Here is a 14,969-nt window from a genome sequence, read left to right as displayed (position 1 = left end):
TCATATATATTTTTACTTTTTTTGCACATACCGAAAAATAAAAAATAATATTCCAACGAATAAGAGTTTTTTTTTTTTAATTTTTCAAATATATAATAAAAAATATTTTACACCTAGTCCACCCACTAAAAAAATTTTTTGATCCATTAATACCTTATAAAAGAGAAAAATATTAGATAATATTAATTTAAAAATTAGACAAAAAATAAAAAAAAATATTAACTGTATAAAATTTTTTATACAGTATTTTTTTTCAACCATCTTAAAAAAACTACATATCAAATGGTCTCTTAAATTCACCGTAGCCTTTCATTTCAACACTTATTTGTAGAATTATTTTTAAAGTTACTGTTTTTTGTCTTTTTCCTTCTTTATTAAAGGATTATATTCGTCATTTTATGAAAAACTACAAAACAAATAAATTTACCTATAACTTGATCGTACAAAAAACATTGAAGTTCCATAAAAATACTATGGCATACGTGATAATTTTCCTATAGGTATTAGCACCAAATTAAAAAATGTGATCATATAGTAAAATAATCGACATGTGATAAACGACACCATTTTTTTGTTGTTGACTAAACGACGTGATATATAAAACATATAACGTATCCTGGTATTGATACGATTATCAAATTTTGTTTGTTTTTTTGTTTTTTTATTTAATTGATTGTCACTCGATCAGAGTCGCTGTATGAATACCTCAATAATTCATCAGGTACCACAAAAAGTTATTTAAAATTTTAAATATAACATCGTCCGCACGCATATGAAGTATTTGAGCGGTCCCAAGTTCTGTGACTCTGACTGTAACACTTGCTATTCACCGGACATAGGTTGTTCATGGCCAAGTAAGGCTGATTTTAATTAGATCCTAATTTTACTTTAAAAAATATTAAATTTATTTTAATTTGACTCAAAAGTAATTCAAAATAGATTGAGTCAAATCGTACTGATTAAATTTTATATATTAAATTAATAAATTTTATTTTTAAAAATTAAATTTAACTAATATTTCTAAACAATTATTTTAAAATAAAAATAATATTATATAATATAAAAATATTAATTAAAGTATAAAAATATAATATGATATTATTAATTTCATTCTAAAATATAACTTTTTTATTATAAAAAATAATATTGACTCAGACCGAATAATTCAAAACATAACATAAATTCAATCCAAAAATAATATTTGAATAAAAATGACAAATTCGAACCTGACAAAATATGTTTTGAATTTGAGTCTTGAACACAATAAATTGATTCAATTTTGTTTTTTTAATAACAACCTAAATTAATTCCCAAAAAATTTTAGATGGGAGAGTACAATTTTCAATAAATTTTGGATAATAATATATAGGCAACCCAATTTATTTTTTGGTTAGTAATTAATCAATAATATTTAAAAATATACGCTAAATATATAGTACTGAACGATTAGATTAAAGGTGTTAGGCTAAAGGTGTTGGACTACTAATTAAAAATATTGTACAACATAAATTAAAATTGCTAACCCTTGAATTTTTTCATAAATTTTTATTTTAAAAAAATTTTAAAAAATTATTTTAGTGAGACAAATTAGTTCTTCGATTATTTTAAAGGAAACTAATTTGTCTTAGAATATATTTTTTAAGGATCTATTTATCTTATGATAACAGTTTTTAAGAATTTATTTATTTAACATATATACGTATTAAAACTTTTATTGAAAACGATAGAGTGATCAATTGATCTGATAAAAAAAATTTTAGAAACTTTTAGAAAAAAAAATTTATTTGAGACCAAAATGTTGGATATTAAATTCTTTGGTACCAAGTTAGATAATTACTCTTCAATTTTTCATTGCATCTGTTGATTTTGCTTTTCTTTTTTTTTTTTTAGTTCTATAAAAACAAAATTAAAATGTAATTTTTTAATTAATTTCGTACGTTTATTTTTTTCTTTCCATTTATTTCTTCCTTCTTTTGTTATTAGGTAAAAAATTATGTTAATTTTTTCTTCACTAATTATTCATTATAAAAAACTTTAATTATTCTATCAGTCTTATAATTTTATTAAATTTATAATTAAGTTTCTATATTTTAAAAACTTTCAATTTAATCTTCACAACATTTTTTATTTTGTAAATAGATTCTTGGCAATATAAAAAATATTAAAATTAATGGAATATTTTTTCGCAAATTGAAGGCACTTACAATTAAAAATCTAATTAGATTTTTGGTCACGTATTTTTGCACTATAAACAATTACTAAAATAGCAACCGATTTTAGAAACCAATAAAATCGATTGCTAATAATACTGATTTTGCGACTGATATAGAATTTCTATGAATAAAAAAAAGTTGGTCGCTAAATCGATCGCTAAATTTTATTTAGCGACCAATTTTGGCGACCAACAAAATCAGTCACTAATAGCAACCGATTTGGTGATCGATATGTCTTCTCTATGACCAGGACAAAAGTTGGTCGCTAAAATCGGTCTATTTTTTAGCAACCAAAACAAAGAAGTTAGTCTTTAGTATTGTCGGTCACAAAATTGATCATTATTTGTTAATTTAGCAACCAATTTAGCAATTAGTAAGAAAATATGCTGAAAAATAGTTGGTCGCTAATTCAGTCGCTAAGCATTTGGTCACTAAATCAGTTGCTAATGGTTAAGATAGCGACCAATTTAGCAACCAAATATAAAATACTAGCTTTTAAGCAATTAGTCACTATATTGGTCACTTTTTTAATTTAATGACCGATTTAGCGATGAGCATATACTTGGACAAACATAACTGGTCACTAAATCGGTTGCTACATGTTTGGTTGCTATATTGTTGTTTAATCTTTAGCGACCGAACTAATGACCAGTAAAAAATAACGTTATAAACTATTCAATTGCTAATTCAGTCGTATATTAAATGTAACAAAATAGGAACTCCACCACCACTAACCCTAACACACCCACACAATATACCATCCCAGAAGTACCGAACTAGCACTTCTCACCCTCCAGCACTGAACCATTGATCACCACCGGAAGAACCTCACAACACACCATGTGACGCCCTCATCTTCTGAGTTATTGCCGTCTTCTTATTTAGCATCATTGTCATCTTCTGAGTGGTGTGCACAGTGACGGATCCAAAAAATTTTAAAAGTGGGGCAAAATAATATAATAAAATAATAAAAAATATATATTAATATTAATATATTTAGATATTTAAATTTTGGAGTATATTAGCTAATAAAATTTTTAATAAATAAATATAATTAATACATCTAAAAGTATAGTAATTTAATTTAAAAATATTTTTTCATTTTAATATTTCGGTAATATTGCATGAATAATACATTTATTATTAATACTTGCGCTTAGTCAAGCATCTAATATCCGTCAAATTACATTTATGTTGATTATTTTTTATATGTTACAAAAAAAAATTATAACTCAATAGCTAAAAAATCTATAACTCAAATGAACTAATTTAGAATTTTGACTATTTTTTATTTTGATGTTTGAATTTTTTCTAAAATTATGCGAGAGAGACAAAAAAAATTGTAAAAAATATAAAAATTCAAATTAAACAATCATAATTATCTTTATATGTAGGTATAGATAAAATAATATATTTTTTTCTATTAAACAAATATCAAATAATTTTTTGATATTTAATTGCAAAGTTGATATTTTATAATATTATAATAATTTTTTTTAATGAAAACAATATTATATGTATGTATAAACAAAATTAAATTAAATAAAACAATAAAAAGTAAATAAATTATATATATTATAAAAAAGTATTAAATATTAATAATCTCATTTATATTTAAAAAGTTAAGCTTAACTTTAGGCAATTAAATCATTAGATTATTATTAGTTATTATTAATATTTGTTTTAAATTTATATAATACAATAATTTTTATTGTTGTATAATATAAATATTTTTTACACATAATTTTTTTGAAGTGTGGAGGCAAATAAATTATTGTAATGGGGCAATTCTCTACACATATATATATTTATTTTTAGCCTTTTGAAAATTCAATGGGGCAATTGCCCCCATACATTTGCACATAAATTTGTCCTTGGGTGTGCACCAAATGAGATGGATGTGTGGTGTGAAATAGCAGGCGTTGAAACGGAAGAATTTATGAATTTGGAATAAAATCCACTGCAATTGAGAAAAGACCTAGTTATCGTGGCTCCAGTTCTCATTCATCTGATTGATTGCGAAGGTCAAAACATGAAGAAATAATTAAAAAAATGCAAGTGGAGAACAATGATTTGAAAATTAGGTTGGAGAAGATAGAAAAAATGATTTGAACTTAATAACCGTTTACTTCAACAAATGATGAAAAAGCTTAATTTTAAAATTTCAATTCCTTAACTAGAAGGTGAAAAAATAAATATAGGACAGATGAAGATGGTATATGTAATTCTGGAGAGTGAATATTTTTATTGTAGTTATGATTTTAGTTAGTAATTAAAGACTTTAAATGATATAATTAGTAATTAGAGACATTAAAATGACATAATTAATTTTATAAACAATACTTTTATGAATCTATATTTGATGATTTTTATATTTTGTTGAATTATAATTATATATAAAATCAGGGTTTAAGAATAATAGATGTAAAATTTAATAAAATATCTATAAATTAAAAATTAGGATCAGTTAGCTACTAAAAGTTCAGTCATTATTTTTTTATGGCTAATTTACCAACAAAAAAATTGGCCACTAAGGCTTGGTTGCTAATTAACGAGTGAAATATTGCTTGCCATTTAGCGACCAACCTTTTCAGTGACCAATTTAGCGATGGAAAACTTGATAACCATTTAGTGACTGATTTTTGTTAGCGATCGATTTAGCAACCAATATTATTTGGTGAGTCTTTGGTAGCTTTGGTTAAAAATTTATCGTTATTTCAAATTTAAGGACCAAGGTTTTAGCTACTACCATAATCAGTCACTATATTGCTAATTTTTTTATAGTGTTAGAATAGAATATTTTATTAATTTTAACATTTTGACATAAAAAAAATTAATTATAAAATTAAAATAATGTAAAAGATAATTAAAAAATATAAAAATTTAATTGTAATTTTAATAAAATTATAAGACTACAAGAATAATTAAAAAAAACATCTAATTGGATCAGATTTTATAAAAGTATAAACTTCAGTTTTGATGGCAAATGCTTTTAAAATTATTAATTAAGATTTTCAACAGTGATTTTTTTTTTAATTTCAATTTCGAAGAATTCTCTTTTATTTTAGAGAAATTCTAGATAGCCAACATTTTTTTTTTATTTTGTATTACGTTTAAATCAACACTAATCAATTCTTTTGTTTTTAAACTAAAAATGTTTACTAACTAACATTATTTATTTATTGAGATAAAAGAACCCAACATTTAGAATGCGAGAGGAGGCGAAGATGTAATTGTCACAATATATATAAAGAATTATTTAATTAATCAATCAGCATTTAGAGGTATTGGTTAAGAAAATTCATTTTAAAAAAATAAAAATACAAAAATATCATAATATTAAGTATTTCTTAAGTTTAATTTTTCTTTCGTTTTGAAAATAAAAAATAGACAACTATTTTATATATATATATATATATATATATATATATATATAATTTGCTGTGTATTTGACAAAAACAAAATCACATATTTTTCATATTTATATTAGGAATAAATGACCATTTGTACTCATGAAAGATGATAATGCAGATATATGTATCTATGATAGATTGAAACTGATTTTGTATCCACAAAAATTACCCTGTGTGTGGCAAAAGTACCCTGCTTTAGTTATACACTTGCTTCGTTATTATCCGAACCTACTTGACACCTCCAACCCTCCAAAATCCTACCCCCTCTTTAATTCCATTTCTAATTTCAATCATCCATCCCTATTCCATGGCAGCAGCTTCCTCATCTTCTGCAGCCATGGCCACTCTTCCGTCCCTTCACACCTTCGCTTCATCCTCGCACTCTCCTTTCCAACTCTCCCTCTTTTTCAAACCATTCTCCATAAAAAAGTGAGAAGCTCCAAACAATCACAAAACATCTATGGGGGATCGAGAATACCATGCTATGCCTCCATTAGAGGCCATTTTTCGATTTGGGTTCAATCCCTCAAAAATTGCGTTCTGAACCGGCGTCAAACTACAAGTGCCGCTGCTGTTTGGAGATCACAAACCCTACGCTGGAGTATGAGACTTTTTTCAAAATGGCTTCAAACTAGTCGTTCGTCCATGAGATCGGACCTGACGGTCTCCTTCGAGAAGCTTCCGTCATTAGCTACACCAAGAAGGTACTTCTCTATTCTTCGCTCTTCAATTCAATTCCGTCGTTACTTCATTTTCTCATTCTTTGATTTCTTTCTTTTCCTTGTTGCAGATCATCGAAGAAGAGAAGCTTCAGTTGCACATACAACTTCTCTTTTTCTGGATATTTTTTTATTCATTTGGATCTGGCGATGAGTTTGTGCTCAGTTCTTGATTCTTTTTGTGTGGTTGCATTTGCGGCATTGTTTTAAGTTAGGTTGTTTTAGTTCAATGGTCGAATTGAATTCATTGTTTTTTGATCTTTTGGTTTACAAGTAATTTTAATTTTTGTTTTTTTGAAGTAGAAATTGGACATCAATTTTATATAATTCAATGATTCTTCTGACAAAGATAACTAAAATTCTCTAATTATGAAGATTGAAGATACAATAACAAGTTGGAGAAGCAATAGGAGGGTTTGGAAAAGAGGGAGAATTGAGAAGGAGAACGCGGGGATGAGGCGAATTTGCGAAAGGATGGAAGAGCAACAGTAACGGCAGAGGAGGAGGAAGCTGCCGCCATAGAATAGGGATGAGTGGTTGAAATTAGAAATGGAATTGAAGAGGGATAGGGTTTTGGAAGGTTGGGGGTGCCACGTAGGTTCGGATAATAATGAAGTAAGTGCATAACTAAAATAGAGTATTTTTATCACACAGAAGATAACCTTCATAGATATAAATCAGTTTCGATCTATCATAAATACATATGTCAATGCTATCATCTTTTATAGGTACAAATGATCATTTATTCATTATGGTTCAACTATAAAATGCACTTTATTATTATATTGACGCACACTAGTTAGTACACAAAACGTAATATAATATTAATTGACGTTTAATTAATGATTAACGATGTAGACATGTAGTGCCTCAAGGTCCAGCTAGCAGCCCCTCGTGGTAAGCGTGGGTGCCTTGAATTTTGAGTTTCTTTTTCTGCTTATGGTCCATTATTACTCTTACAAAAAGATTTTTCACATTGTTTCTAGAAGAATAATCGATAATTTCTTGCTTATTTTTCCTTCCAACTCCTACTCCCTTTTCTTTGTTTCTTTCTTTTTCTTAATAGCTTCTCTACCTCACAATTCTAGAAGACGTAACTCGTAAGGCAATGCAAGAATTATTGATTGCATATACTAACGAATATAAATTAAAATATTAGAGATGATGCAATAGAATAATTTGTATAAACTAAAGAATATTCAATAAAAGACTTTTGGAACTTATACTAATAATCTATCCAAAAAGGTAATATAAAATATTAGGGTGAAGAATGAAGATGATGCAATAATAGAATTAGTAAAAACTAAAGAATATTTAATAAGAGATTTTTGGAACTTCTTCAAATCGGTATATAGCGTGGCGGTTTTGCATTCTTTCCATCATAATTAGCCGAATGCATAGGGGAGAACAAATTAAACACGTTTTAAAGATTCGTTGAGACAATTGTCAAAATGCATGGTAAAACTCTCTCACGTTACAAAATTGAAAAAAAAAAAGAATTATGTCATTGACAAAATAATTCCACAAAAAATAAGCTGTACTTGTGACCCATAAAAATGGCAACAGTAAATGTCCAATCATAATTATTAGTTTATTTTTGTTAACGTCAATGTTTTAATAAAATTCAATATCTAAGTCAAACAATTAAGTCCAATTAAATTTTTATAATTTAATTCACTTTTACGTGCCACTATTTTTAATAAACTTTTAATTTAATGTGCAAATATATATAGGAAAATTTTCTAGTCCATACATATGAATCACATGAAATATCTATATATACATATAGATCCGTTGTGACAGTTAGCATGTGGCGATGCATAACTTCCTTCCTCTGTGGTACATGAAAAACTGCGCACCTGGTTGTAACACATCATAGCATATTAAGAGATTAATGTGTGTGTGATTATGATTTTTTTAAAAGTGGGCTGAAATTGTTTGGACTTATAATTGTTTGGGCTTCTTTAGGGTTAATGGGGTTTTTGGTTTTTTATGATGGTCTGAGGTCAAGAAAATGGATTGAAGAAAAAAAAAAAGCGTTATGAGAATCTTTATTTTTATTCTAAATAAATATATATTATAATTAAGTATATAAAGTTGAATGATTTTTTTATTCTAATCTTTGAGTGTGAGTGGTATTTTCCACAATATTAAAGAACATTTAATACTATAATTGAGTTTTAACTTTTAAAAAATCTTTAATGATTTAACAGTAAGATGTGTAAGTGCTGATATATTTTAATTTTCTTTTTTTTTTTCTGTTTTAGACTTACATGATCTTTTACATTTTTTTAATTTACATAAAACGTTTTAAAGTTTATATTGTTTTCTGTATTTATTATTATTATTATTATTATTATTATTATTATTATTATGTTTTAATGAGCAGTAATTATTTTTTAATTTTTGGTTAACGAGTACATATTAATTAAAGGGATGTTTATCATGTGTTAGTGGGTCACCGAATAAAATAGGAGAATAAAAAAAAAGCTAGTGACAAAATTGGGCTTTTTGTTTTCCATTAATATTCTCTATTTATTAGTTTTTATTATGATCACTTATGATTGGTTTCTTCTCTCGTTCAATCACTATTCATTAAAGGATACAGAAAAACTTTTAACATTGAAGGAAAGGAAGGTTGAGGAAGAGCGTTTTGGTTTATTTGGCGTTAGAGATAGACAGTATCCCAAGTATTGACACGAAAATTTCCTTTTCTTTGGTTTGCCTTGTATTGGTGAGTAGGGTGTGGTGGGAATTAATAGTGAATGGATAATTTTCTTGCCATTATTCTAAGGATTTTCAGCTTCCATCCAAGCATCCAGCCTTTCAATGAACCTGTTGCCTCCCCCACATGGTTCACTCGTTCTGAAAAAAAAAAAAAAAGACTATGCTTTATTTTTTTGGGCTTCAATTATGAGAACATAATATTGTTCTTCAGCTTAACATGATGTCTTATTTTTGTTGCTGAGATAATATGTTGCATTGTAGGCTAGTTTGGTATTGTTGGTTGTTTAAACTCCCTTAGTTAAAGATGAATTATATGAAGCTCCTTTTTGTGTTCTCTATAAATATAATGTAAACAGGAAGAGTGAAGTACCAATCCGGCCCCTGTTCATTTCCAAGAATGACAACGCGACTCCTCAAAATAAAATCGATCCAGTTTGGTCCCTGTCCCCGATTTCTGTCACACAAGGCGGTCCCCATACGTTTTTCTCCGGCGAGACATGACAGAAAACGCTGAGCTGGCTTGTTCGGTGCGTGACCTGTCATATGTGGTGGATGATGTGTTCAGTCAGTACTGAGATGGAGAAGTTGAGATGGACAGGGGCTAATTTGTCCTACCCAGTCACCATATAAACGACATCGTTTTACTGGGAAGCAACGTTTCAGTTGCTTTTGAAAAGGTGGGTTTCCATGAAACCCCTTCTTCCATCCTTCACATTTAGAAGAAAATCCTAACAGAGCCATGAGCAGCAGCAATGAACCACCATCGAGTTCCATTGATGGGAGTGGAAGAGAAGTTTTTAAAGATGAAGGCAGAAGTCCTCTAAGTGTATCTGCAGGAAGTATTACTGCGCCGAAGAAGAAGAAGTTCATTGCTCCACGATGCCGGTGTGGGGCACATGCTATTTTGTTTCTCTCTTCAATAGAACTGAACCCTAACCGGTTATTTTTTGGATGTCCACACTTCAAGGTAATCTGAAATTTAATTTAAGTTTCGTTGATTTTAACTCGATGTGATCTAGTATTTGAGCTGTGGGTATATTCTACAGAGCACAAAATCGCATTGTAAATTTTTTACATGGTTGGATGATTATGTTGCATCGTTTGAAGAGTTTCCCAGAAATTCTCCTGATATAGAGGGTTGGACGCGAGATCAAAGTCAGATTGCTGATGCTGCTGGTGTTAATGCTGGAAAACTGAGGGAACTAGATACTAGAGTTAGTGGATTAGAATTGGAAGCTAAAAATTGTAATGCCAATAGTGGTTCTAGCGGCGTTAGTGTTAAAGCTTTGGTTATTGCTTTTGTATTTGGAATTGTGATCTCCAAATTTTTGTAAGGCATATGAGTAGCAGGAACCTTCTGTGATACTAAGTTCAAAGTGTGTCTTATTTTTTAGAAGTGTATGTTGTTTACATTGTAAGTGGTATTACTTTAGAAGTATGTATGTTGTTTCAGATGAGATTATGATTTGATCCAAGAAAAATGGTCTGTTACTACTTTGATGAATTATGGCAGCATGTAGTCATACAAATTTTTTACTGAAAATGTTGGATAAAGAAACCCAAAAGATGCCTTATATAAAGCATGTACACAAAACAACCAATCATGTCCTTGTTCAGCATGAGAAAGGGACAACTTATAACCCTCTAACAACAAAAAGAAGGCCAACATGTAGCCTTGAACCAAGGTGTTTCCTAAATTTGTCAAGTTTCAAACTGAGTTAAACATCTTCCACATCAGTCTAGTAGAGTTTCAAAATGACTTAAACATGCATACAAATACTTAAAAGCTTTCAAAATATTTCCTAGATTGTAAACACGGACACTTAAACTAATAACAAAAGTAATCATTCTTATCATCTATGTCAACAGCAACATATCAGATATCAAGTCTTCCTCGGAGGTATAAACCCAGGGGTATGAATGAACTTGAAAAGCCTTGCTGCAGTCCCGGAACTTGCTGCAGCCATGGTCTCAGCAGAAGGAGCACTTTGTTAAAAGGGAACATTAGCAGTTGTTGTCCTCGGGTTCACAGCCTGACCAGTTGGAACATATGGTCTAAGACCTGACGCTGCTTGAACTGATTGTGGAGTAGGTTGTCCAAATGAAGGTGGAGCTGAGATAGGAGCAGTTGGGGGCCTAACAATAGGGTGCTTTTTTCTCTGGGCATAGCTGAGGTTGGGGGTGGAGCAGGGTTGTGGGGGTGGTTGATTCAGGTTCATAGCATCTCTTGCAACCTGTAACAAAAATTTAATGAGTATAAAATAAACAAACAGCTTAAAACAACATTGACCAATCACTATACCTCATCTGCCTGTGGTGCATTTTGTGAAATGGGAATTTCTTTTCCCTGTTCCTGTTGGTCAGAATTACCCTTCTTATGCATTGTCTTTGGAAGTTTCTTCTTGTTGGTTATATTATCCACCTTCGGCCCATGACTGAAATATGCTTTAGTCCACACTGCCGGATCAAATCGCTGTAGATACTCCCATGCACCATGATTGATTTTCTTCATTTTCTCCATGCATGCATTGAATTCTTGGAATGTTGTGCATCTTGCTGCTTCCCATACCATTTGCTTTGTTTGTTGGTCTTTGAAATGCTTGATAAAATTTTTCCAAATATGTAGCACACAATTGCGGTGGTCTGCATTCGGCATTACTTCCTTGATAGCTAACTCTAGCCCCTGCAAGCGCACACAGAAATAATTTAATAGTGTACATATCACTTGAATTAATTGAATTTGTTCATAAAAGATAACAAACAAACTAATTGAATTACCTTTTGCTGATCACTTTTAAAATTCCATCCATGTTGCGTCACCAGCCCCAAATCATCTTGCAACAGCGTTAGGAACCACTTCCAGGTGTCCTTACATTCATTAGGGACAACAGCGTATGCTATGACAAAAAAAATGGTTGTTCGCGTCTTGGCCCACTGCACTCAGTAATTGTCCGCCATAATACCCTTTTAAGAAATAGCCATCTAGACCAATTAATGGCCTACAACCTTGAATGAAACCCTTCTTGGAAGCGTCTAAGCTAATGTATAACCTATCAAACAATGGGAGGGCTTCAGGTTGTGGTATTGTCTCCATCAATGATGTGGACCCGGGATTACTCCTATGAATCTCACTCAAGTAGTCTCTAACTTTTACATACTGTGCCCGTGCATTACCAATGACCACCTCTCTAGCTACTTTTAAGGCCCTCGCAATCATTCTATGGTTAAGTTGCACATTGTACTTCTCAATCATGTGATCCATTGCCTGCCTTGGTTTCATATCAGGATGGATAAGTAGTCTCTTAATGAGCTTCGATGCCACCCAATCCCTATCTGCCATGTTGCTGCCATAGTCTCTGGCACAGGTGTGCTCATCTATCAGAGTTTTCACCTGGAAACACCTACTAGCACTATTCCAGGATATGAAAATCAGCCATGGACAATCCTCAGTAGCACATGCTGCCCTCAGCCTATACTTTTCATTTTTAATATATAACACATCCTTTTCCTCAAATACAAAGTAGTCTTTTAAAGCCTTCTTGAACGTTTCCATTGTAGGAAACATCTGACCAACCTTAAACACTACCTCTCCATACTCAGTATCCTCATTAAAGGAATCATATGCTGTCCTTCCCTCACCCTCAGAGAAACTGGGTTGATGAAGGCCTCACTCTCATACTCATATAGTTTCTCATAATCACTATCCATTTCCACCTCAGTTGGGACTGAGCTTCGGTTACTAGGCCCATCACCCATACTAGGACCCTCACCTGATCCACCTACAGGCCCATTTCTTTGGTCTGTTTGTCCAGCCCCAATACTTGGTCTAGCTTCTCTACTTTGGCCCTCCATTCCCTTCTTGCCTAGTCCATCTCTTAAGATATGCCTCCTTCTAACACCAGAATATTTTTTAGATGTTCTCTTCTTAGCAGTTCTTGGTGATTGTCTAGGGGTATTACTACTTAAACCACCCTTCTTACCCTCATTCTTTTTAGGTGACACTGTTTTTTTAGGCACACTATTCTTCTTCTTAGTTCTTTTTTTCTCATCTGTACTTTTATCTTCAGTTTCATACCCAGCAGTCTCATTACTCGTCTTTTTCTTTGTTGAAACTCCCTTTTTTGGAACCTTTTTCTTTCTCTTGTATTCTTCTTCACTACCACTGTCATCTGTCTCAAATCCAGGGGAAGGAGACTTGTAAGGCTCATCCTTTGTTGTCTCATATCCATCATCAGTTGATGACGATGATGATGATGAATCCAACACAACAGTCTCCTCATCCACATCTTCTTCAACTACATCAGGCATGTCCACATCATGTTCAAAATAGATGTATAGCTCATCAGTTTTCCTGTACCTCAACTTACCCTTTCTCATCTGATTAATTTCTACATCTTCTCTAATTACATGGAGTCCAGCTTCCATATTCGCTTCTCCCATATCAAGCCAGAACATCTGCTTATACTCCCGGTAACCCAATTCTTTAAATAATTCAACCAAGTCAAAAAAATTTACGTAATCCAAGTCTAAGGGGGGAAATCTCTTCACTTTACCATCCAAGTAGCAGAGATCACCTTCATAGTTTCTGACAAATCTCCCCCCATGGTGAAACACAGGAATGACCATATATTCAGATATCTACAATCAGTTTATTCAAGCTTTAATAAAATCTCCCTAACAATAAACATGTTTAAACAAGAATGACCACCACTATATTATTTAATTTTTTCGAAAATGCACAAAGTTAAGGGTTATTTGAATTTTTCCATGACTAGGACCACAAATGGTTGCAGACAACAATGGTTCCTTGTCAGAAGCAGAATCAATTTGGGGGGGACCATGCAACGCACAAAGGACAAATGCTTTATATAAAATCACTAACCTGAACTGTCTACAGCGTCCTGACATGATTCCGTTCAGCTCCGTCAACAGCACCACCAAACTGCCGTGAACTATGACGTCGTCAACACTGTAAGCAGCAACGTCAGCGCTTCCCTCCACCAACACAGCGTCCACAACAGTCTCGAGAAGTGAAGAAGCTTTTGACCTAGGGTTTTCTTGTAAATGTCAAGGCTGGGAGAATGGGTTTTATGGAAACCCACCTTTTCAAAAGCAACTGAAACATTGCTTCCCAGTAAAACGACGTCGTTTATATGGTGACTGGGTAGGACAAATTAGCCCTTGTCTATCTCAACTTCTCCATCTCAGCACTGACTGAACACTTCATCCACCTCACATGACAGGTCACGCACCGAACGAGCCAGCTCAGCGTTTTCCGTCAAGTCTCGCCAGAGAAAAACGCATGGGGACCGCCTTGTGTGACAGAAATCGGGGACAGGACCGAACTAGATCGATTTTATTTTGATGGGTCGCGTTGTCATTTTTGGAAATGGACAGGGGCCGGGTTGGTACTTCACTCTAAACAGGAACAAAAAGGAAGAGCATAAATCCAAGGGGAGCTACTCTTGAAAAAGAAAGGGGGAGCAACACAAAAGTTACCAACATCATTCAAATGAAAATTTCTTAACTTAAATAAAATTCTTTTTCTTTTGATCATTGCTTTAATTATGTTTGTCATCAAGGAGGAGATTGTTGAGTTAAGAAATTAACTAAATTAATTAATAATGACAAATATTATTTTATTGGGTAAATTATCTAATAAATATTAATTATTTGTGATTAAGTGTTGCAGGCTAAAATGTATTGTTGCAACAGCCCAATATAAAAGCAAGCATCCCAAGTGGATGAAAACTACAAACAAGGCTGGTCGGCTATGATACAAATAGAAGTCCAAAGAAAAACAAAACAAGAGATCAGGCGGGCCAAGCAAATCAAGACCCGATCCAAGCCCAATTTGATTTTAGCAAATCCCTCCATCTTGTTTCCAAAGCAACGTT

At 31.6% G+C, this 14,969-nt stretch overlaps 1 protein-coding gene across 1 annotated transcript; it reads right to left on the bottom strand.

Annotated features, from left to right (window-relative positions):
* Positions 1-11,063: 11,063 nt before the first annotated feature.
* Positions 11,064-12,625, bottom strand: LOC148562643 (uncharacterized). The gene is made up of 4 exons (XM_088490941.1): positions 12,079-12,625; positions 11,851-11,969; positions 11,375-11,755; positions 11,064-11,306 (listed from the first exon to the last, which is right to left on the bottom strand). Exons 1-4 carry the CDS (start codon positions 12,623-12,625, stop codon positions 11,064-11,066), a joined length of 1,290 nt encoding a protein of 429 aa, XP_088347067.1.
* Positions 12,626-14,969: the final 2,344 nt, after the last annotated feature.

The sequence above is a fragment of the Arachis ipaensis genome, chromosome B6 (genome assembly GCF_059453495.1).
Source record: "Arachis ipaensis isolate K30076 ecotype BB chromosome B6, ASM5945349v1, whole genome shotgun sequence".
NCBI classification, from domain to species: Eukaryota; Viridiplantae; Streptophyta; class Magnoliopsida; order Fabales; family Fabaceae; genus Arachis; species Arachis ipaensis.
Note: the sequence above shows the minus strand (reverse complement) of the source record. Positions and strands in the feature narration are given on the sequence as shown.